At 44.4% G+C, this 23,477-nt stretch overlaps 1 protein-coding gene across 1 annotated transcript in view; it reads left to right on the plus strand.

Annotated features, from left to right (window-relative positions):
• The window catches only part of MYO10 (myosin X), a 169,469-nt gene that overhangs the window by 20,497 nt on the left and 125,495 nt on the right, over positions 1-23,477 (plus strand). The window contains exon 2 of the mRNA XM_052781271.1: positions 12,800-12,898. Within this exon, the coding sequence (XP_052637231.1) occupies positions 12,800-12,898 (99 nt within the window). The remainder of the gene's footprint in view (positions 1-12,799; positions 12,899-23,477) is intronic.

Consider the following 23,477-nt stretch of genomic DNA (forward strand, 5'->3'; position numbering starts at 1 on the left):
TTTTTGTTTAAAAACATTTGATCACAGGTTTGAGAAGTAAGTCATGAGCAGCTATTTCCTATCTACTGGATGCTTTGGTGTTTGTTTCAGGGTTGGTAGATTAGATCCTATTTATGAGCTATTTACATATATGAATTAATTTTGAATTGAATAGTAAATTATTTAAGGTTATAGGTTTTTATCCTTCACAGTTTGATACACTCTTTTCATATTTCAAGGGGGCGGGGAGGTCCTTTTACACTGAAATACAACAGTGATCAAATCTTCTGTGTTTTACATCTCAGTTCACGGCTGAGTGTTAAAATTTGCTGGGAGTCTTTCTTGAGTTTCTGACCTGGGAAGGAGAAGAAGGTAATTATTGGAGAAGGAGGAGATGGGAAGAGCTGACAGCCAGTCCTCCTGCCTGCTCCAGACCCAAGAGGAGGGTCCACCAAAGTCTCAGGGCTGATTCCTCCCAGGCATACTGGACTATCGATGGGGCTAGGTGGGACAAACGAAAAGAGGACTTAGGAAAGCAGAAGAAAGGACACCTCTTCAGGGTTGTAGACAGGTGCAGTAATTTCACAGGGTCCTGTTAGTATCATTTTTTCAACTGGTGTGAATGCAAATTAATTCTAAAATAAATAGGAAGTGGAATAAACTTTTTTCTTCGATCTGTGTAGACCTGTGGGCCTCTTTACAGTTCTGTTAGAGAGTGTAACTGAGGGTCACCCTCTGACTCTTCCCCTCCCCCCCTTCTGAAAATAGAGATTATCTATTTAAGCAGTGTATACCCTGACTACTCTTTTGTTAAGGTACTTACTTTTGTCCTGTTGGTTGAAGCTCCCACAACTTCCCAGCAAACAAACTTGCCCCTTTCTGTGTAGAACTGTAATACCTGTTAGTGGGTTGCGAGTGCTTTAATATGCTGCTAGGATTTAGTTGAAATGCTGTTGGCTGCTCGCTTTTGTTTTTTAAGACATGCATTTTGTTGCTGTATGCAAGGCAGCGAGCTGCAGGAAGTCGGAGGGCAAAAGGCATCGGATATCGCGCACCATAAAAAGCTCAAACGTCCTTCTGAGTTACAAAATCTTGCCCTTTTTTGGGGCTATTGTCTGGATTTCATGTCCTCCCTGCTCTGAGCGCTACCGGGATGCCTGCGGTGAAGCTGGCCATGCACGTAGCATGCGAGGAGCTAGGCTGAGCTCGCCCGATGCTCGCCGGGTCGGGCACAGCGACATACGTCTGCATCCCCCGCGCAACCTGTCCGGCCTTTCTGCCCCGGGTGCATGGGAATAAGCCAGCGCTCTGCCCTTTAATGATAAAGTGTGCCGTTGCGTTTTGCTTAATTGGTTGCGTTTTCATCAGGTGATCTCCAGACAGGCAATTTGGAGTTGCTCAGTGATTATCGTGGTTTGCAGCGGACAAATTAGTGTGGGAAGTTGCTAAGGCTAGCCTCGCAACTTAGGATTTCAGTGGCAGGATCGGCTTTTTCTGCGCTCACCTGAAGCAGGAGAGGTAAGGAGGGAGAGCGCAGGCGGGTGCCGTGCTGCTCGCCGTTCGTCGGGACGTCCATGAGTTGCTCTGGCAAAGGATCATCCCATCTTCCAAACCTGCCTGTAAAAGCCAGGCGCCACAGGTGGGCTTCGGATGCAGCGGGGTGCGCTTCCCCAGGGCAAGTTGCTTACATCCTGAATTTTTAGGATGAATTAATTTTTATTTAATTAATTTTTAAGGACGGTTAGGTCCTGGGTATGTAGTACTGGTTCGCCACCGCCTCTAGTTTTCACAACCCACGTTGGACTCGTTTTGCGTGGCGCTGCAAGTCTGATAACGCCTGCCCCGAGCTTCCCACACCAGCCTCAGCGCTGCCGCTACCCAGTTGCCACAGCCAACTCCTTGCAGGCCAGAAAACCCCATTTTCCTGGCTAGGCGTAGACGTGGCATGCGTTTATTCTTCACTGGGCTTCTCTGGGCTCCTGTTCCCACCTTTGAGCGGCAGGTGACGTGCCGCCTTGCGCCCGCCCCGAGGGACAGTGTGTGCCGGGGACGGGCCGCGGGGCCATCTCGGCTGTTGGAGCTGGTGTGACGAAGAGGCACTTGGCCTGGATTTGGGATGTTGCCCCTGATTTATAACGGGGCGTAGGAACGAGGTTGAGCGGGCGCTGTTGGTGAAAGCCGTTGGGTGAATCGCTGTGGCCCGCAGGGAATGGAGGACCTGAGCTCCATCTGCTAAGTGTTGGTGCAGCCCAAACCTGGTCAACTGCTCGCGGTCGAAGAGCAACGGGGATTTGTTCCTCGGCGTGGGGTCAGACTGGCCTTCAGAAAGGCGAGGCTGAAACGGTTGTTGGGAAATGCTACTGAACAGGTCCAACAGCACGTCCTAATTTACCAACTTTCCAGTGTTTTTCATCTGCTCCTCCTCTTTCTGTATTCCATTAGATATGAACCATACTAAGTCCTTATTCTATGGATGTTTACCCATATGCAGGGTCCTGTTAACATCTGTAGGACATGGTAGTTGGGCAAAGTTAGGAGAGGGTTCTGGCATTTGTAGGGCAAACCCCGTGTAGCTTGCCAAAGGAGATTGATTAAAAAAACCAACAAACAACAAAAAACCCCCCTCAAAACCCCTTAAAGCATGAACTAGCAATGTAAAGAAATAATTCAGTGCAATTACATGCTTTAAATATTTGTGTTCCTGTGGTGAAATAGAGGTATATACTGACCGTACTGTGAAAGCAAAGCTGCAAAGACAAATGAAGCTTGCTGAATCATCTATTGTAAACTCAATGTGAGGGGATCAATACAACTTAGGAAAAGAAGTTACGACCTGATATTTAAAATTCTCCTATTTTCAATAATCAATGTTTCTATTAGGGAAATAAATGAATGAAAGAAATGTGGGCTGACTGGTCCATTATTCTCTTTTCTCCCTCCTTTTCACACTTACTTTCTCAGCCTTGGTCTTGCTAGTTCTTATGGCACCAAAGTGTGAACTGTGTCTCTCCAAAATCCCGAGTTTTAATTTCAAGAAAATATGGAGCTTGGAAGAAGAGGGGAAAAAACAAACCAACCAACCACTTACAAAGAATGTGGGCTGGGTGGGTTGGTTTGTTTTTGTCTTAAGGCTCTGATCTTATAGCTGTTTTCTGCAACAATTAAGGCTGGAAATATTTTCCCTTCTTGCCCATCCCTACTCTAACCCAGGAAAATGATTCATGTGTAAACTGATACTTTTGAGTTGCAGGGAGACATAAACAAAACAAAACAAAAAATCCCTCTAATGTTGTCAGACCTGTAAAAGATCATGAAAATTGACAATATGGAAGTAAGAACTAAAGTGGAACCTTTTGTACTTTGATGGCAGTAACCTGCAAAGTGAAAGCTGTGGTATTACTTTTGGGAATAATTTTTAAGTATGCTTGTCACCTTGCACAGTCTGCTGCTTAATATGGATTATCTTTTTCACACAAGAATCCCACTTGACTAAAGGTAAGTTTTCCTGGAATTGCCTGCTTGTTTGGCATGGGGGGTGGGGGGAAGACAACACTGAGCTTCCTAGAAAAGAGGAATAGTCCTTGCCTTGCTAAATTCAATTCCTCCTGCGTGCTTTCAGGTGCAACACTGGCATTTTACCAATGATGCTTCTTGACGCAAGAAGGCTTTGATAAATACTACCAGAATAAAATCAGATGGCTGTAAAGAGTGGTCAATGGTAGAAGATGTATCTTGATTAGAAATTACATCTGCTTTGCAAATTCAAATCAGGCTGAACCAGTATAATGTCCCTCTAGACAAGGCATATCTGTGCTTGTGTAGCACAACTAGTATCTGTGGAAAAACTAGTACTATGTAGTTGTTCCGTGTTAGATTTTCTTCTAAAAAGTCATTGTCCAGGTACATGTAGAACAATGTTAAGAACTGAACAGTTCCTTGACTGATGAGCCTAACGGATCCATGTCTTGTGAAGATAAGTGAAATGGCTCTTTTCAGGACCCATGTGTCAAAGGAACATTTTGGGGTTTTTTTCACTTCATCAGCTTTAAAGTATTCAAATTTAAGATGTTTCTCCTAAACAAAATGTTTTGAAATGAGACTTGAACATGTATCTTTGCAAGCAGCAATCCCCATTTTGCAAACAAGACTCTCCATGGGCTTTGCAGGCGGTGAGTGAGAAACATCTTTCAAGTTGAGTCTCACACTAAACCTTGTTTCAGAGCGGTGGGTCTCTCCCGTACCGTGTGGCTGGTGTTTGTCAGTCAGCTCCCCTGGCCTCTGCTCTGCCTTCTGCTCAGGCAGGAGAGGCGAGAGGAAGGTGGAAGAAAACTCTAGGGTGTTTTGCAACTTTAGTGAAAAGTGGTTTTGAGACCCTTAGCAACCTGTGGCAGATGATTAATTTGGTACCTGGGAGGTTTTAAGGGCAAAGTTTCTTAAGAAGAGCAAAACTCTGTGGCTGAGCCCCAATAAAGAGGGTAGTGAAGAAGAATGATATTTCTACCATTGCTTTGCCTCATTGGTCTGAGACACCAGTCCCAAGAGGGTAGCTGAAGGAGGGAATGAGAAGAGGGTGCTAGCACGGCTTCACCAATGTGTGTTTAGAAATCCTTCTCCACCTTGATGTGAGTTTATAAGCTTGTCACGTAGCATAAGCAAAAAGCTGCCAAGCTGGTAGCTTTTGGACTGGGGACTGCCAAGCACAACAGAGCATGGTGGATGAGCCACAGGCGTTTTGGCAGGCTGTCCTCTTGTCCCCAAGTCAGTGATAGAGCTGCATGGCAGCGTAATAACTTATTAGAAAATATGGAAAAGATTATGTTAACAGGAGCTAGTGGTGATTTAAATTGGCTTGTTTGGGCAGTCATGCTGGGATAACTGCTCCTGCTGTATTGCTGTAGGCTTTGGTGAACAGTTTTCAGGGGAGAGTCTCTCCCCTTGCTGCTTTTATGTCCTCCCTTGGTTCTGTCTCTCTTAAAATACCTGTTGAGGTTAAAAAATCTCAATGCCATGCATGAAGAATTGGGGTGTGTGCATGTATACAGATTGGTTAAATTCAGTTGGTTTTAAGGAAACTAAGTTTTGGGTTTTTTGTGGTTTTGTGTTTGGGGTTTTTTGGTTTTATTTTTTTGTTTACATTTGTAGTCATGAGTAATTAGTAAAAAATGTGTTTTTTGGAAAAATATGAGTGCTTGGCAAAACTGCTGTCATCAGAGACAGCACTGCAACTCCTACTGAAATCTGTGAAGGCAGAGTTAGGGCTTGTTTGGTTCTTAGGGTAAGTTTTGAGGGTTTTGTGAGGATATTGTATATTTGTCTTTAGGAATTCCAATAAGGGGAGAGAATTACATGCTACTTTAAGATGATCATGAATGTACCAGGAGATCTGTCACTTACCTGGCTGCTGCTACCCCCTGCCCCAGTATAGATGGTGATGGAAAGGTCTACAGTGGCCCCAAGCTCTTTTCCCTCCGTGTTCCTTACATCTCCCTGCTGCCGTCAGTAACTGCTTCCTCTTCCTTCTCCTCACCCATGTGTTGTCTTTTTGAATTACTTATCTTCCTTACTGAGTTTTAACAGATAAAAATTCCACCCCTCCCAAGCCAAGGTGTTGGAGGGAGAGTGGTGGAGGTGGTGTCATGTCCTGGTGATACCTGATGATGATGTACAGCAGGACTTGAAACTGCAGATCCAGTAAATAGAGGAAAGTTGCTGTACACTTTTCCCGCTTCCCTGATTTCTCATTTTTGCAGTTTTAATCATGGTCAGTTGACAAGTAGTGCTTTGAGCACTGATTTTTGATTTTGGAATAAATGAGAAGTGCCATTGACTTGACCGCTCAGAAACTGTTACTTCTTTACCTAAACTTGCAGGCATGAGAAAGAGCTGTTGTCCCATAGTAGCCTGTCAAACTTGACTGCAACTGATAATAGGCTTTCCAAATTCCTCTGTTGTTGTGTTTTTCCAGCCATGATGCTATCGTGTAGGTTGGGCAGTGTCGAAAGCGAAAAAGCTATTTGACAAAACTTGTCAAAACGTAAAGGTAACGCTTGAATCTCTCATGAAAGTCATAATTCAGACTGTAGCAATACAGGTAATGCTCCCCAAAAGACTTGATGGCATCTCGTTGCTGGATTTGCTTTTAAGGGTATGATAAAGCTGTTGTTGCCTAGTGGTGTGGAATCCTTGTCGTCCTCAGGAGCTGGCAACCACGTCTTCAGAGCCCTAAGCAGAGAAGTAGAATTGCTTTTTGGCTTTTGAGCGAGGTCTGTTAGTGATGTGTCTTCACACTCAGCAGCAGAAGATGGGGAGGGGCGTGCTTGTCCACCTGCACATAGAGAGGGTCATCTCTATGTGCTGTTTGTGTTGGGCATAACTGGAAGATAAAATGGTTTTTTTAATTAAAAAAAAAGGCCCTATTAGTATGAAGCGGTGTTCTTGTAAGAACCGCTGGTGTGTTCAAAGGGCTGGGGAAGGTACAAATTTATTCCAGTTCCCTCTCAAGTCAGTAACAGTAAAAATACATGTTTTAATCCAGTTTCTTGTTTTTAAAGTGGTATGCCATTGTCGGTGCTGTGCTATCTCCAATTACTGAAACAGAAGGAGCTGGAGCCTGTTCAAGGTTAATCAGCAGCTGTTGCACAGACCTCAGGAGAGCTGGTGCTTTGATCTGGTGTGGGGGATGGACAGACAACAGAAACATCTCGTTTTCAAGGAATTTTTTTTCTGCAGGAAACTAACCCCCCTAAACTGACCTTATATCCCATGGAAACATCTTCATGGCTTTGTTCTGCTTTGAGACAGTAAAGCAAAGCGGTATTGTTCAGGAGGCAGAACTAAATTTGTTCAGAGAAAGGTGTTTGTAGTTTACTCCTGTGCTCTCTGAAGAAATTGTGATTAATGCCTTAAGCATTTTCAAAATTAATTTTACTCCCTTCAGCTGGATGAAGTACGTGCCCAGATTTAAGTGTGTAGTCAGTTCATGAAGTTGAGTTTACGGTACTGAAATTTAGATTACACGCTCAAATACCTTCCAAAGCTGTTCTTTCTCTCACTATCTACAGAGACTTGGGGTTCAGCTAGTCCTTCTCCGTAACTCTGTCCATCCCTTCCCACCCCACCATCCCCACACAAAAACTGCCTGTTTCCAACTCTTGGCAGAGGGGAGGCAGGTTGGCTGGAGAGAAACGGGGCCCGCTAGTGCCACTATTTTGGTGATTTCTGGAGTATTCGTTTATTTCCCTTTTGTATGTTGTGTGGCGGGAGTGTACGTAGACTTTTTGTAGTAGTTTTTTTATGCGGCCACCACTGACATCAGGCTGTTGTGGAAGCCTGGAGCACAGGAGAGCTGCACTGGGGAGGCCGGGCACTGCGAAGGATGGAATCTACATCAATACTCTGAATTACAGAGTAGTAAGTCAGACGGATGGCTGTTACTACTTGTTTGTTCCCCTGAACTTAGGTATGGAAGAACAGGTCTGCTTTTCTGCTTAAGAGGCTGAACACTTCATTTTTGGGTCAAAGTTGGTGAAGGATATCCAGCTTCCAGTGGACTTCAGGAGCTTGTCACTGAGGAGTCTGGCCAGGCACGCACTTGGCATATTAAGGTTTTTAGGTACCTAAACTCAAGTGTTTTCAGTAGTCCTAAGCTAACAACGAACAGTGAGTTTTCAGAAGCAAAACTGCTCGCTATTATGAAATTAGCAAAGCTGTATTTTTTTTCTGGATAGCTTCTTTCTTGCCGTGGCCTTCCTTGTTTGTCATCAGTGTGTGAATTAGTAAAGAGGAGGAATGTGGTTTTGGTTATCTTTTGCATTAAAAAGCTGTGTCCAGCTTGACCTAGTTAATAACATCTCTTCCTGTCTCTCAAACTTTGCATTTGGAGCCAAGCTACTGAGGTGCATAAACAAAAGGTTCTCTAAATACACATTGACTATTGTTCCTTTTGCTTTGCCAAGCCCTAATAGCGAAATGCTTTTTCAATGCAGATGCGGTGTAACCTGTGTTCATTGCCCTTAATTTAAAGCAGTTTTAACTGCTTTGAATCAACTGCATTGATGAGTCAACTGGATTTTACATTATAACATGAGAATAGGTAGCATTTTCATTTGGATGAGAACACATTTATTATACAGTATCTGCGTTTTCATATATAGAGATTTATACAATATACATACAGAAATGTATTAATGTGCACAGTTATTTTATTCAGGACACAACCTGTATGCATGCAAAATCTAGCTTGTTAATTACAGTTCTGCAACAAATGCTGCATCGCTTTACTTAGTTGAGATAAAGTTCTTGGTTAATTTTGTGATTTCCAGCATATATGTCCAATAGAAAGTAAAAAAGTATGGATTTTTATCATCTCCAACAACAGAATACAGAGGATGGTAAGAGGTAGTGTTTGCATTTTCAGCAGCAAAATCCACGAGGTAGAAGGATGAGGGACTTCTCCAGGTGGTCTTACAGCTGTGAGATTTGCAAACCCATTTCCTTTCCCTTTTGCAGTCGGGAGAAATTTATTTGCCATGGAAGTGATGGCATATGGCCCTTCTTCTGCAAACGCTATCCCAGGTATTTTTACAACCTAGCTTCACGGAAATAAAAACCATTGGGTTTTACTAAGTGCCCCGTGGCTTGCTTTGCCCCCTTACCGCAGAAGGGCAGCGTGTCAGGGAGCTCTGGAATAACCCAAGTTACCAGGTTTCTCCCCCAAAAACAGGTTCCGAGCAATGTGCCGCCATGCGCGTTGAGCGGAGTCCTTCTTCTGGCAGGTCCTGTATGACAAGTCTTGTCCCTAAATTAACTGCTAGTGAAGATTTTGTTCTTAAAACTGTCACTTACTCATAGTTTACGCGTTGCGGAGGGAGTGCAGCCCAGTTGTGGAGCTAGCTGGGCGCAGGAGGTGGCTGTAACTTGCATAGCTTGTGAGGTATCTTTTGCCAAGACTTTTTTTGTTTTTTCCTTCCCCCAGATGGGAGGGCTTTGCAGTGCACCCAGCCCATGGACAGATAGCATATTGTTGAGCTACCTTGCCAGGGAACACATTGTATTTGCATTTCAGATGCCTCGGGCTTTGTGAACTGCATTGTTCCGGCCTCCCCTGAATAGCAGCTATTGACCCCTAACAATGTACATTTGTTTAAATCAAACCCTTTTGTGCTTTAAAAAGTTTATTTTAGGACTAGCCCAACCAAGTGAACGCTTCTGTGCAGACCCCTTTTTTTTCCCCTTCATAGCCAGAAAAAAAAAAAAAATTGCAGAATTAATTATTTAATTTCAAGATGGAAAACATTCTCCTTGTGAGAGGCTATTCTGAATGCTGAGGGTTTGGCAAATTTTGTTGCAGCTTAGTGTTTATAAGCTTTTCGTTGCCCTTGAAAGTATAAACTTCATGTTACTTGAGCTCGGAGATTTTGGCAAATAATAAATCAGTGGAATAACAGGGGTTTGGTTGTCCTGAAGCACCTGCAGAACTTGACTGCATTTTGACAAATAGTTTTTTTTGCTGTTTATGTGTGCATTTAGATGGATTGAATTCATCGAGGAGGAGGAGGAGGTGGATACTGACCGGTGCAGACACTTCATGCCCAGCAACAGGCTGGTGAAATCATTTCTCTGGGTGGTGGGGAGTGGGGGCCAAATTCCCTTTGCTGCTTGGGGTGACTGTAGTACATGTCTGCACCCCTCCAGCCATCAGCTCTCCAGAGCTCAGCAGTGTCAGTAGCCACCGTCATTAAATCTATTACAATTTGTGAACAAAACTAGGCTTATTTACTGGGGGGGGGGGGGGGGAGGTTTTGCTATGCCTTGCTCCTGTGGGGTTATTAGGTCGAGGCAGAAAAGCCCAGTGAAGTACAAATTTTCTGTGAGCTGAACAACCTTGTATTCCTTCCATTTTGTGCCAGAATGATCCCACTAATAATAACAAAATATTCAAACATGAAGCAGCAATTGTCAGATGAAATGAGGTTGTGTCATGGGCTGATGATTCTTTCTTCTGGTGCCCTATGTTAGCTCAGGAGTATTCCATCTCATCAGGTTTCTGTAGGTATTTCTGTTGGATGCATTAGGCAAAGCATTGCCAGCAGGTGGAGGGAGGTGGTCCTTCCCCTCCCCTCAGCACTGGTGAGGGGACACCTGGAGTGCTGGGTCCAGTTCTGGGCTCCCCAGTACAGGAGGGACTTGGACATACTGGATAGGGTCCAGCGAAGGACCATGAAGACAATGAAGGGACTGGAGCATCTCTCCTATGAGGAGAGGCTGAGAGAGCTGGGACTGTTCAGCCTGGAAGAGAGAAGGCTCAGGGGGAATTTTATTCATGTATGTAAATACCTGAAGGGAGGGTGCAAAGAGGAGGGAGCCAGGCTCTTTTCTGAGGTGCCCACTGACAGGACAAGAGGCAACGGGCACAAACCGAACCACAGGAGGTTCCCTCTGAACATCAGGAGACACTTTTTCACTGTGAGGGTGACCGAGCACTGGCACAGGTTGCCCAGAGAGGTTGTGGAGTCTCCATCCTTGGGGATACTCAAAAGCTGTGTAGACGCAGTCTGGTGTAGGGACCCCACTTGAGCAGGAGCGTTGGACCAGAAGCCCTCCTGAGGTCCCTGCCAACCTCAGCCCTTCCGCGATGATGCACAGGTGAAGCGAGGTGGCTGAGGACATACAGGAATCCGAGCGAAAAGACTCAGCTCACCTTTGTCTCCCGCCCCGGCGGCTGCGGTAGATATTCCTTAATACCGAGGATGTCGCCTTCAAAGTTGTCGTGGCTCCTGTGCCCGTACCTGAGGGACCCAGGACCTTTCTGTGCGCTGGCTCCGGCAGGGAGGTACCAGAAGAAGTCTGAGAGCAATGTCCTCATGTCATCCTTCCTCCCTTTGGAAATGGCGGGGTGAGGGGTGCCCTCGGACCGGTCGGCGCGGGGCTGTTCGTGCCGATAGAGAAGATTAAAAAAAGAGCAACGCCCTGGGTTTTCTGACGGCCGGAGTCAGAGGCAGAGCCGGGGGAGTGGGTGGAAGTCTTCCCACTGCTGTCACTGGGTTTTGAATTAAACGCTCAAATCCTCTCTGTCGCTTTTACCACTTCTGGGGAGTCCTCTCCCCGCTGTTTCCCAGTCCTCCGCTCCCCCCTGCCCGCCTCAGGTGCTAGCACTCTCCCTCGCCTCTGCCCTCGCGTTTGAGTTGACATACCCTGCGTTTGAACTGCCTCGGACTTGCTGTAAACCCGGAAACCATCTGGCTCGACATTTCGGAGGTAAAAGGGCAAACAGCTCCGCAGGCGTTTGCGGCATTTAAAATGGAAAGCGGTTTGTCAAAAGATGGAGGGGGAAAAAAAATTGTGAGGGATGCTCTTACATGGTCCTCTATGTGCAGCTGAGCTCTTACCATTCAGAGACACCAAGCAGCAAGAGTTTTTACGTTCTCCATGAGCACTATTTTGTGTCTCGGTGCTGCTGTTCTCCCATCATAGAAACAAGAATAATGTTTATTCAACAATATCATCTAAAGTGTATGCAACTCGTAACGTGGCTGAAGTCTGTGGTAGACTCGTGGGCCGCTTACCTTAAACATGTAACAGAAAGAAAATTCTGTGTTTTTCGTGATTGTTAATCAGGACCCTGCAACACACCAACTTTAACAAGTCTGTAAGTCTAGTTTCTGTGTGTAGAAATTCAGGCAAGGACAACCTTTGGATGCTAGCATGCAGAATTTTTTGAATTGTTTTTTTCAGTGATCGTACACCTGAAGTCACAACCTTATGATTATCACGTTATATCCCAGCCCTTTCCTACCACCCCTTTACTTTTTCTTTAGGAGAGAATTTGACTTTTCTGGTGGGGGGAAAAAAAAAAAATTATTCTTTAAATACCACTAAAATACTGTCTTTCTGATATGGAGCCTGCTGTCTGTTGGTAGAGGAGGGGAGTATAGTTTGGGTTGGAGGTCAGACTGTGGGGTGCTGCTGCTGCTCAGTGTTTTCATGCCAGCTGAAGCCTTCTCCTATGCTGGAGCAACTTGAGTGGGCATCGTTAATGGGATGGCTTTTGCTGCAGCTGCCGCATCAGCTGTGGTTCCTCCTCCCACGTCCACCTCCTTTGGTCTCAGTGCTGGATATTTATTTCTGTTCGCTTGATGCTGGATCTACTGGCCAGGTGAAAATTCAAATAGTCTGCACTTACCCTGTCTTACTAGATTGACTTAGGTGTCTCGCTGAAAGTCTCCGTTTTCTCCTCACTTCTAAAAAGAAAATGTCATTTCTTTGTAACCTGGCTTGCTAGTAGGTTGGTTTTGTTTTGTTTTTTTTTTAAATCCTCTGCATTGTTGTGCAGCCAAGAGAGGAGGACTGTATAAAGGGCAAAGGGATTTAGAAAAAAGGTGAAAGATGATAGGGGGGGAAGTGCTGTGAGTGCCTAACAGAGGTGGAAAATAAATAGGTAGGGAGCCAGCCGGCTTTGAGGATGATCTTTTAAACTGTGTGTAAATTCAAACACTGCTTTGTAATTTTACGTGTGCTAACATGAGGCACATGACTCAGAGAATTGGCTCCAGCTGCTCTTGCTGTGGCATTTAGGAACTTCTACTTAAAAAAAAAAAAAAAAAAAAAAGCACTTCAGTGTAGTTCTCCTGTGTATAATGTTCCGGCAGAAACCAACAAATACTTGCTGAGCGATTATTTCACTTCTTTCACTTGCTTACTTGGACTTTGCTCTTGCTTTCTCTCCTTTTACTTGAGAAGTATGTCCACAGAAAAATACTGAGTGAAATTCTTTTTTCAGTTTCCAGTTATGCCATCTGTAACTCTGTTTTGTTTATTGTAGGGGTCTCGGGTCTGGCTGCGAGAAAACAATCAGCATTATCCCAGTACTGTTCATTCCTGTGCAGAAGGAGTCATCGTATTCAGGACAGACTATGGTCAGGTATGGGCATCACTCCTCTATGTTTTCTCTTTTTTGCCACTCTGTGGAAAAGAAGCTGTTCTCCTAAAAGTCTAAGGTTTGTGAATAAAATACTGATTTTGTATGACCTGAATGCGCAACTTTGGTTTTTAATAGCTCTTTCCATTGCCTGTCCGGTCAGTTGCTATGGTGGTGCCTGACAAAGCTGAAGCAATGCTGCCAGGCGTGAGAGCCTTATTCCACATAGGTGGAAGGTTATGTGGTTGACTGGAGGAAGGTGGCCTCTCCATGGTTGTATTCCCTTACAAGAACAGAAAAGGGGAGCTGGCACGTGGATTGTGGCACTGCGGTGGTGGAGTGTCACTGATTCAATGGGAGGCAGCAAGGCACACCTCCCACAGCAAAACCGGGGCAGCTCCGCCAGCCTCCGTCACAAGAGGATTGTGAAGGAAGGGGACCGTTACTCCCCTCTGGTTGCTTTTTTGGTTTGGATTTTGTTTGGGGTTTTTTTTTTTTTTCGGGTGGGGGAAGGTTGTTTGTTTGTTTTGATTTTAACTGCTTCCAGACTGTCAAGTGCTCTTGGCTCCTGCCTGCCTGCAGGGATGGAGATGGGTCCCAGCATCTCCTTGGGTTACCTTGACCATCTCGGGCAGTGCGTGTCTGGCTGCCAGCTGGTGAAAGAAGCTGGTGTGGAGCTTGTTCCCCCCCTCTTTTTTTTTTTTTTTTTTTTTTTTTTTTAATTTTCCTTTTTAACCCCCAGTTGGTGGCAAAACTAGCCCTGCCAGTTGCTGACAACTTGGAAGTGCTCTGCTTTCTCACGCACTTACTTTTTATTTATCTATTTATGCTGCTCTCCATTAGGCCACGGTTTATCCAGACCTAGCTTCTTGCAGCTTCCCTGAAGAAATTTCAGTTTTAGGTTGAGTCGGATATAAACAGTTACGCTGAGACAGTCATCAACCTCTGGAGGACACTCCCTTTGACTTTTGGAGGATGTTTGTTCCCTCAGTTTTGCTGCTTTTCTTAGTTATTTGCACCAGGTGAAGGTAGCTTCAGGTGGTGAATGAGGCTGAGAAAAGCATGGTAGACAGGAAAACATGCTGCCTGTTCTTGCTGTCTTCACTTAATGTCTTTCTGGGTAAGCATGGTGGAAATTATAGCAGCCTTCCAGTACTTAAAGGGGGCATGTAAGAAAAATGGGGACAGACTTTTTGGCAGGGCCTGTTGCGACAGGACAGGGTGTAATGGTTTTAAACTAAAAGAACATAGGTTTAGACTAGATAGAAGGAAGGCATTTTTTACGATGAGGGTGGTGAAACGCTGGCACAGGTTGCCCAGAGAGGTGGTGGATGCCCCATCCCTGGAACCATTCCAGGTCAGGCTGGACAGGGCTCTGAGCAACCTGATCTAGTTGAAGATGTCCCTTCTCATTGCAGGGGGGTTGGACCAGATGACCTTTAAAGGTCCCTTCCAACCCAAACCAGTCTGTGATCCTTTGTACCTGCACCAAGTTACTCGATATATTGGATTGGTGACCCAGACGCACGTGGTATGGGGGAAGACATCCATAAAACTAGACCGAGAGCAACTATCTCTAGATGCAAAGCCTCCTCACAGAGAAACAAGAAGGCCACCTATGTGCTGGTGTGTTTTCTGTGGGTTGCACGTTAAATTATGTGTTTAGTGTTGCTCAGATTAGGGAGGTTGCATATTTTGACCTGTCCTATTGAAATTTGAGGTCCAGTGAAGGGGAGAGGCTGAGACTGTCTCCTCCATAGGAGGGGTGATCTGTAATTTTCACAGGATTTTGTAATTGGACATGTAGCTGTAAAGAACTTGACTTTTAGAAGTGTTTTGAGCTTCAAAACCTTTATACTTACAGGAACCACAGGTGCTGTCGTAAAACGGACAGCTTGTTTTGGTGCCCTAGGAGAGGATGGCAGAGCTAGTGTTGGCATCCACCAGCAGAAAAGGTGCTTGCTAATGGTCTTGCATGCATGTGTTACGTGTGAAGTTGCTGCCTTTCCATCGTGTACATAGCGCAAGCTGAAACTTCAGGTAATTCCGAAGAAGCCTCCAGTCATTACCGTGATATCATCTGACAGATTACATTTCCTTAGAAAACCTTGGTGCTATAGACATCACAGGGGAAAAAAAACCCCAACTTTCTTTGGTTTGGCCTGCTTGTGTTTTAAAAGCAGGTGGTGCGAAATGGGAAGGACGAAGGGAGCAGCCTTCAGACCCGTGACGTGGCGTTCATCTCCTCGGCGGGTCTGAGCTGGCTGCTGCTCAGCTGAAGGCATACTAGTGATTCATTGCATTTGATAATTTTAATCCTTTTCCAGGCTTATGTTTTCAGGAGTCCACTTTGCGTGTAAAAGGACCATGCCAGTTGACATTGGCCAAATAATGCTTTTTCTCCTGTTGCTTTTCCTGATGTGCTTTTAGACCGTCCTGCCCTTGCTGTTTGGTTACCCACGGGCTGCAGAAGGTTGCGAGCGGGTGAAATCAAACTGAGATAATGCCCGACAATTACCTCTGACGGCTTGGCGATCCCTGCAATGCTGTATGTCACTTTGAAAAACAAGGCAGGGGAAGCAGGGGGTGAGGTTGCAGAAATATGGGATGATGCTGATTTTTGAAGTGTGGCCGGCATATTGATTCCCAGACCCTTTTGACAGCTGCAGCTCATGTTCCAAGTCTAATGACAAACTGATGAAAGCGTTGGGACCTTATCAAAGCACAGCATTGTTATTCATCTTCTCTGATTCAGTAGCATCTACTAGACTTTGCACTTCTCGCCTTTCCGCTGAGCATGTTGCATGACTTCTCGGGATGTGATTGACGGGGCGGTGGGACTAGGAAGGTGTGTTTGCCAGAGTTGTGCTCAGTTTTACTTTCATGAGTTTGGGCTTCAAGTCTTTGCCAATGTCAGTTTGCGGAATAATGGAAATATCATAGGACAGTACATTACTTTTTAATTTCTTCTTTCTGTTCTATTCTGAGTGGTGGAAATAAATTTGCGACAGAAACCTGCGGTGGCATACGCTTGTACGCTGAAGGAATGTTGGTTGTAGGGAATTGTACCCAATGCCAATACTCTTGCAAGAATATGCCATAACCTTTCCATATTTTAACAAGTTGTGCATCGGGTATTGAATCCCTTCTTGATAATCACATGGTGATATAGTTGCTCCTCGAGTATTCTTGTGTTGCCTGCATGTTTCAGTTAAGCAGTCCGTTAGTTAATTATTGTTGAAGAGGATTGTGGTACTGCCTTCTGCTGTTGTCACCCTCTGTGTGAGTTGGTTGTAAAACTAGCTGATTTGGTAGGCTGTGTGGACTATCTGATACGTATGATATGGTATACTAAAAAAGGGAATTTCGGGTTGTAGGTTTGGGTTTCCCTGGGCAAATAGCTATGAAACAGTCTTTAACTCTTTATGAAAAAAAGAAAAATATGGCACTGTACAGGGGTAGATGAAATCCTCATTAAATACAGGGAGGGGAAGAGTACATCAGGGCTGTGTTTTGCCACCCTGGCCCACGGTAAAGGAGTGGGAGATGAAAGGTGTTAACATCCCTCTCGGCACACGTTCATGGCGTTGGGTTGCAGCTGGCTCTGGAGAGCCTCTCAAAAGCCTTCTGCAGGCTGGCCTTCAAAACAAAGGGTCTGTGATGACTCGAGAAGCTGCAATGAGCAGAGAATTCATATTGTAAATGTTTTTATAAGCATGTCCCAGATGCTTTCCAGAAGGGAAGATGCTGTACTCATTTGCTGGCTGGTGGGTGGGTTGGTTGGTTTGGTTTTTGTTCCATTAGTGCGCACAGAGCTGGTGAAGGACTCTGTGCCTGATGATTTGGAAACACCATGTCTGCGAATATACATATAAAGTATGTCAGTGCAGTCGATGAATACTCAGACTTAAAAAAACTAAGTTCTCATCTTTCCTTGTGTGTACAGACATATATATATATATATATATATGATGACATTATGGTTACTGCATCTTTTTTTTTCATGTTTGAGGGTATTTTTGCTACCTCTATTTTTAGGGTTAAAATGACTTCTTCCTTAAGGGTTTTATTTACAGTAAAGCAGACATTTCCTCATCATCATATTCTATAAATTTTTAATGAAGTTGTGTGAGCTTATAAAGTACTCAAGTGAGTGTTTAAATAAAATGCTAAAAGCCCTGCTGTCACTGTATGCTTTGTTTGAAATGACTTGTGTATGCTCAGTAGAGGATCAGTGGTTTCGTTGAGGAAAAAACCTCTTTCCAGTTTCTCTCCTTTTCTTTTCTGAATAATGTGACCTTTACTTCATTGCAGATAAAAAAATAACTTTTCCCCTTGCGTGAAAGAGGATTGCATTGTGCTCTTGACTTGTACAGACATACTTGAAACTGTCCCCAGTGAAAGCATAGATAGCAAATAGAAGAAGCTTGGTGGGGAGTGAAATCTTTGAGAAGAGCTGTCTTGAGTTGTGTGGCATTAATTTCAAGAACATCTTTCTTGTCTCCTAATTAGGACTCTTTACTTTTTCTTCCATTTGAACATCCAAATATATATAAAAATAATGCCAATAAATGTATAGTCAGTGTCGTGTCCGTCACCCCCCGCCTTTTTTTTTAATGTAGTTGTGGTAGTTTGTGTAAGTAGCTCTGTGTTTAAGCCTTTGAGCATTGGGGACTTTCAGAACAGCACCTAAGAGCACACGTTTTTAAAAATGCCCATTCCCTTGCAAGGGAGAATTTCCATAAATGTAAGACATAATGTGTGTGCGTAAGGGAAATCTGCTCTGAAGGAACTCATCCAGGGAGAAGTAAAAGTTGAATGAATTGCTGCAAACTGTCCCGAGTCTGACACTGAAATTTCAGGATACTTCATTGCATACCTGCTTAGTTGACTGAGGGGAACTTTTAAATCAAATATGTTATAAATAGAAGCAGCTGAGCGATAATATCCCAAAAATGTAGGCTCTTTAAAAACAGATGTTGCATTTCAGCAGTAAAGACTTTGTCAGTTAAACCAGCTTTCTGTGAACTTTCTTTACAAAGAAGTCCTTCATGGCATGGTGTTATGTCAGCAAACAGAGTGCTACTCAGTATCCTTAGCTTCAAATCAGAGGCACCTGTAAATGGTTTGGTCAGCAACAAAAGTATTTTTTCCTGTGTGTTTAACTTAATGTGGCTCTTCTGGGGTATTTCTGCATCTCAAGAATTGGAAGGCTACAGATGTTCCTTGTTAAACACAGCTCGAGTATGTTTTCCATGGAGGTTTTCACCTTTTTTTCTTTTTTTTTTTTTTTCCTCCTTTTTCCTTCCGTTTTGAAGGTTGGGAAAATTTTTCATTGTGACCTCATTCAGAAAAGTTAGACCTGGGCTTTGTTTGAGGTTTGGGGTTTGGTTTTTGCTTGGTTTGGGGGGGGGTCCTTTTGTTTGATTTTTGAGTTAGCAATAGGATTATGTCGAAGTTACCATGTGGTTATACCAGGAGAGCTCATGTTTTCCTCATTTTGGGTTTAAAAGAAAAAAAAAAAAATCCCAAACCTGCAGGCAATGGTTAAGCACTTCTCATAAGGACTCTTTTCTTCACGTTGTGTCCTTTCTCACCCTTGCTTGGGACTCCCTTGTGCTAGCCTTCGCTACTGTGAGGAGCCCTTTTAAACAAGAGTCTTCCGTTCATATTCACAAGGCATGAATAACACCACTGAAGTTACTTGGCTTAAGTTACTGAAGTCAGTAGGACGGCTGTTTATCAGTAAATGCTGTGTTTGGCTGCATCGGTTCATAGGATCAGGCATCGGAGAAGTAAATCCTTTTGGACAAGGATTTTCTTAGTTATCGTTGAAAAGCGTCATGCTTGCTTCTAGCTCTTCCATGTGAAGACTGGACAATATTTCCAAACAGTGTTTTTTTGGACGTTTCCCCGAATTCAGCATCTATTACCCTTGAAATACACCCTTAGAAGGGAGCATTTTAAAGAAGCCCTTTGTGTCCTCCCTTGTATATACAGCCTCTTAAGAAAATACACAAATGTATGCAGTGGGCTGTGGTCTCGGCTGCTCTTAGCGTTAAATGAATCTGTCTCTTTCTGCAAACTTTATTTATGAAGACTTTCATGCTTTTTAATTTAATGGTGTTTATGAAGAGTAGCGACTACCGACTCTGGCCGTTGGGTAGCTCGTGCGCGTTTCGGGCAGCAGATCCCCTGCCTTTGGGGCTCAGGGTCGATGCCAAATTCAGCGGCTTTACACCAGGAAATCGGATTCCATCTGTCTAAACACTGTAAAGTTCATTTTATTCTGCAAGCAAGCCAAATATAAATAACTGCAATAATTCTCCCGATTATTTTTAGTGCACTTAAAGAAGGTTGGTGCTGTGGCTATTTGCATGTTGGCTTCTTGGGGTTTTTTTTTGTGGTTTGGGTCTCTTCTATCGCTGTTGTTTTTAAGTATGGGAATTTGGAGTTCGGGGAATGGGGTGGGGTTGGGGAGAGCCAGAAGTCAGCCGGAGCGCCTTTTAGTCCCCAGCATTTCTCTTCCGCGGAGAAGCGTTTACATCTTTATGCGGGATGTCAAAGTTCAGCGACTCTCGCCGCAAGCATCTGTTGACGCGCCTGTAAACAGAGCCGGTGCCGGATGGGAGCCGGGCGCCCGGAGCATCCGCCGGGAGACCGGCCTCCCACCCTTGCCCTGTCCCAGGCACTGCCCAGTTTGGGGAGACCCGCTTGGGACCCCAGCCTGTGGGCATCGCCCACCCATGTCCCGTGAGCCCACCGAGCTGCGTCGTTCTGTCCCTCCCGTGAAGCATTTAATGGAGCGTAACCACAGCGCACAAAAGCCTCCCCGTGCCTACTAAGGGTTTAATGCGACCGCAGGGCCTTGCAGCGAACATTTTCCTTAATGGAAATGCTGCTGCTTCAAACCCCCAGACGTTACTTTTAAGTGCAGTGTTTGATCACTGGTTCAAGTGGAAGCGCTCGTAAATTGAACAAGTTTGTTTTTTTCTGATGCACCATCTTTTTTTGCTTTTTAAGTACTTGCTAATTGGAAAAATCATTAGTTTGGGTCTCTTAAATTCTCCAAAATATTGACTGCTATAGCATAGAAACGTTAAAAATACATTTCATAATGCTAAAGGAAGCAGTACCTGTAGCAGAAAACTTCTTTTTTTGTTTCCCCTGATTCAGGAACTAATTCAGCTTGCATTTTTATCTGCTTTACGTCAAGAGCGATATTTTTACATGACTGCTGTTCTCTGAATATTTGTTAAAGGGTGATAGGGAAAAGCCTTCTTTTGCGTGTGTTTTCCCTGAACTACTGTTTGTTTATTACATAAAAAAATACAGAGCAGGTTATGAAGTACTTCTTGGATACATTGCACATGTGCTGTCCTTACTTTTTTCCTGTTACTTGCCTTTCTGCCAAAACCACTATCCGTTTGATTAATTCCAGGAAGGGGAAAGTTTTAATCCTGGAGTGAAATATTTTAAAAGAGAGGTTGAATTGTAAAAGAAAAAAACAAAAACCTTCCCCTCAAAAAACCAACGACAAAAAAAAACCAGACCAAAAAACCACCTCTGACTGCCAGACCGAGTTGACCGTCTTATTCCTGCAAGACAAACTTTCTGGCTACCAATGCGTAGACACTTTTTATCAGAAGTCAGGGAGTTTGCAAGTGAGCAGCCTGGAGGTTTCTAATGCGCAACTGATGGGGGCAGGAGGGCTGAGCAATGACCATAAATAACTCCTTTAATGTTGGGTTTTCAAGGGTTTTGTTCTGTGTTGCCTAAACATAATGGTAGCGTTTGCTTTAGCTTTACTGAAATTAATTTGTTTGGCATTAGTGTGGCCCTTGTTAAGTGTTTTACTAACAATATAAATTAAATCTGTATGAACAAAAGCATTTATCTGTGAGCAGAGAGTTGCTTTCTGCTTTTTATAAGACCTGACTGAAAGCAGTTGGTGTCTGAGATGCTGACAAAGAGGTACTTACTGTGTCCCCCCTTGGTTTGCTGTGGCCACGTAATGGGTTGTGGCTACGTAAACAGTTGAGATGTCAGTCGTCTTTCTTGCTTTCTGCAAAGAAATTCTAAACCATCTGTGCTTTTTTGGTGCTTTTATTATGCTTGCACTAAAGATAGCGAAACTGCTTTTGTTTTAAGATTAAAGCAGATGTACACAGGCTGCCATATTAATTTCTTTTGTAAGGGAACACAGTTCAGCTGCTCGCAAAACACAGGAGGGAATTCAGACTGCATCGTGCCAAAAAAACGACGACGACGAATCTGTAGCTTCGTGACGAGCAAGCTTGTCACTTCAGTTGTTCCCTTATTCCTAAATTCCCTTGGATGTGGGGCCGGCCTGATTGTTCAGTGTTGTCGGTGTTTTTAGGAACACATGGTTTCGGTTAAGTGCAATTACACACCGGGATACTTTGCAACAGGGCACTGCTCAGTTTTGCTCTGGTGATGTTTTGTACCTTAGAGTGCAGATAAGTGGTGGATGGACACTGAGGTTTTTACTTGGAGGACTCCCATCAACTTGTGCGTGAAATTATCCCCATTAAGAGTTGAGCAAAACCCAAGTAGTACAGAGTGTCCTATTTTTTTTTATTATTACAGATTATTTATTTTATTAGTCTTTATTATTTGTTTTTTAAATTAAGAAAAAGAAATGACTGGGTAATTCTGGACAGCATTTTACAGAGTGAGGGCTTGTGAGAAAATGCTAGCACGTGTGCGAGCAACCATTTAAAAAAGTACTGAGAGTCACGAGAAGAGGATACCCCCTCTCTCCGTGAGGGCCACCTCCCCGGGAGCCGCTGTTCGGCAGAGCCACGTCCCGCTCCCGCTACTCCAAGGGCTGTGAAAAGTCTCTTTACGTTACTATTTCAAGCCAAGTGGGTAGTTTAAAAAAGGTAGCTGTCCGACGGATGCGTAGGGTACGGCGTTAGGTGTGCTGGTGGTCCCAGCCCTCGTGCTGGCTAGCAGGTATCAACACAGAAACGAAGGGGGATCCTCTGCATCTCCAGGTAACCCTTTGCTGCACAAATTAACTTTAAACAAACTAAATCTGTGTAATCAGACTGGAGTTTCGATGCCAGATTGCTTTGAAGGCTTGATGTCCAAAATTCTCTCCCTTTGGAAGATGTGGTACTTCTTGCAGAACTTCAGGTTTTTGTAGCAGGGAACACCGGAGCTTCCCAGTGGGATAAAATGTGTCGTCGCACCTTCAGGAGCCGCATGACGTTTGTGTTCTTAAACGTTTCAAAGTGACTTGTTGTTAGAAAGCGTCAGGCTTTCTCAGGAGAATGTTATCAGAGCGAGATTTCCCCTAAAGCGTTTCTGCAATGTGATGGTAAACTCTTGCAATATTAGTTGCAAAAGGAGCTTTAAGTGCTCTTTCATAGTGGTGCTTTTATGTTTGCTAAACCAGGGGAAGAAAATGTTGGCGCAGGTCATGTACCTCTTCCTCATCCAGCATACTTGATTTTGTAAAACAAGCCAGGTCCTGTTTAGCATACACATGATGGAGCTGAGAGATGATTTAAGGAGATTTATCTATCCAAGCTGACTTAACTAAGGACAGTTGTAAAATGTACGTGGAAAAAATCCCACTGTCTTGCGAAGTCAAACCCTGGAGAGTTAGGAAATGCTGCAGGGTCTCTTTTCGCACTGTAGGAAAAGCAGCATACTGCACCTCTGCAGCTGGGTGGTTGTGGCACACGTGGGAGAGGAGAGGGACCTGTACCAGGGGAAGCAGCATCGGTTGGCTCCGAGCAACTTCTGGATGTTGTAGGGGTACGGGGACGAGTATACGTGAGGGTGGAAGTAAAGGGTGCTTGGGGCACCGGGGCAGCCCCGGTCCCAGCATCGGGCACCTCCCAGCAAACCTCAGCAGAGCACAAAACCCCATCGAGGCTCCTTCAGCTCACGAGAGGAGCACGAGGGTTGGATGGTCTTCTCATCCTCCTTTCACGTGCTTCGGTCTGGGTTAGCATCGACGGCGGCATCTCGGAGCTGGGGAGGGGGAAAAGCACGGGGAGGTCTCGCTCAGCAGCAGCGAGAGCACGCCAAGGGCAGGCAGGCTTTCCCAAGGTGTTTAGCTGCTAAATGTCTGAGGCTCTGCTTGAACGCTCGCTGTGGGATTTTTTTCCCAGTGATTTATAACTTCGTCAAGCTGATGGCTTTTACAGGAAAGATAAAATCTTGCCTCTTGGAAACAATTCATTCCCTTTTTAAATTAAACTCGCCTTCTCCAAAGAACGGTCTGGTAGAGTGTTCGCGTATCGAATCACCAGAACTATTGTAGGTCTGAACGAGGCAAAAATACTGGTTTAGCCTATGGTGATAAAATAAGCTAATTTGAAAATACATGCATTGTTAGTAAGATGTGTACCTGCCATCGGGTGCTTCGTCTGAAGCTTTCCATGTGTAGCAGAATTGCAAGCTATTGAAAATAGATCTGGGAAGGGAGCAATCTTAGTAGCTAGAAGTGCCACAAGCCTATCGTGAAAATAATGTCTTTTACTGCTGATTATTTCTCTTTCAAAAGTGCGTTTTTTTTTCACTAGCATCAGCAAGGAGTTCTAAT

This window comes from Harpia harpyja, chromosome 1, assembly GCF_026419915.1.
Source record: "Harpia harpyja isolate bHarHar1 chromosome 1, bHarHar1 primary haplotype, whole genome shotgun sequence".
Lineage (NCBI taxonomy): Eukaryota > Metazoa > Chordata > Aves > Accipitriformes > Accipitridae > Harpia > Harpia harpyja.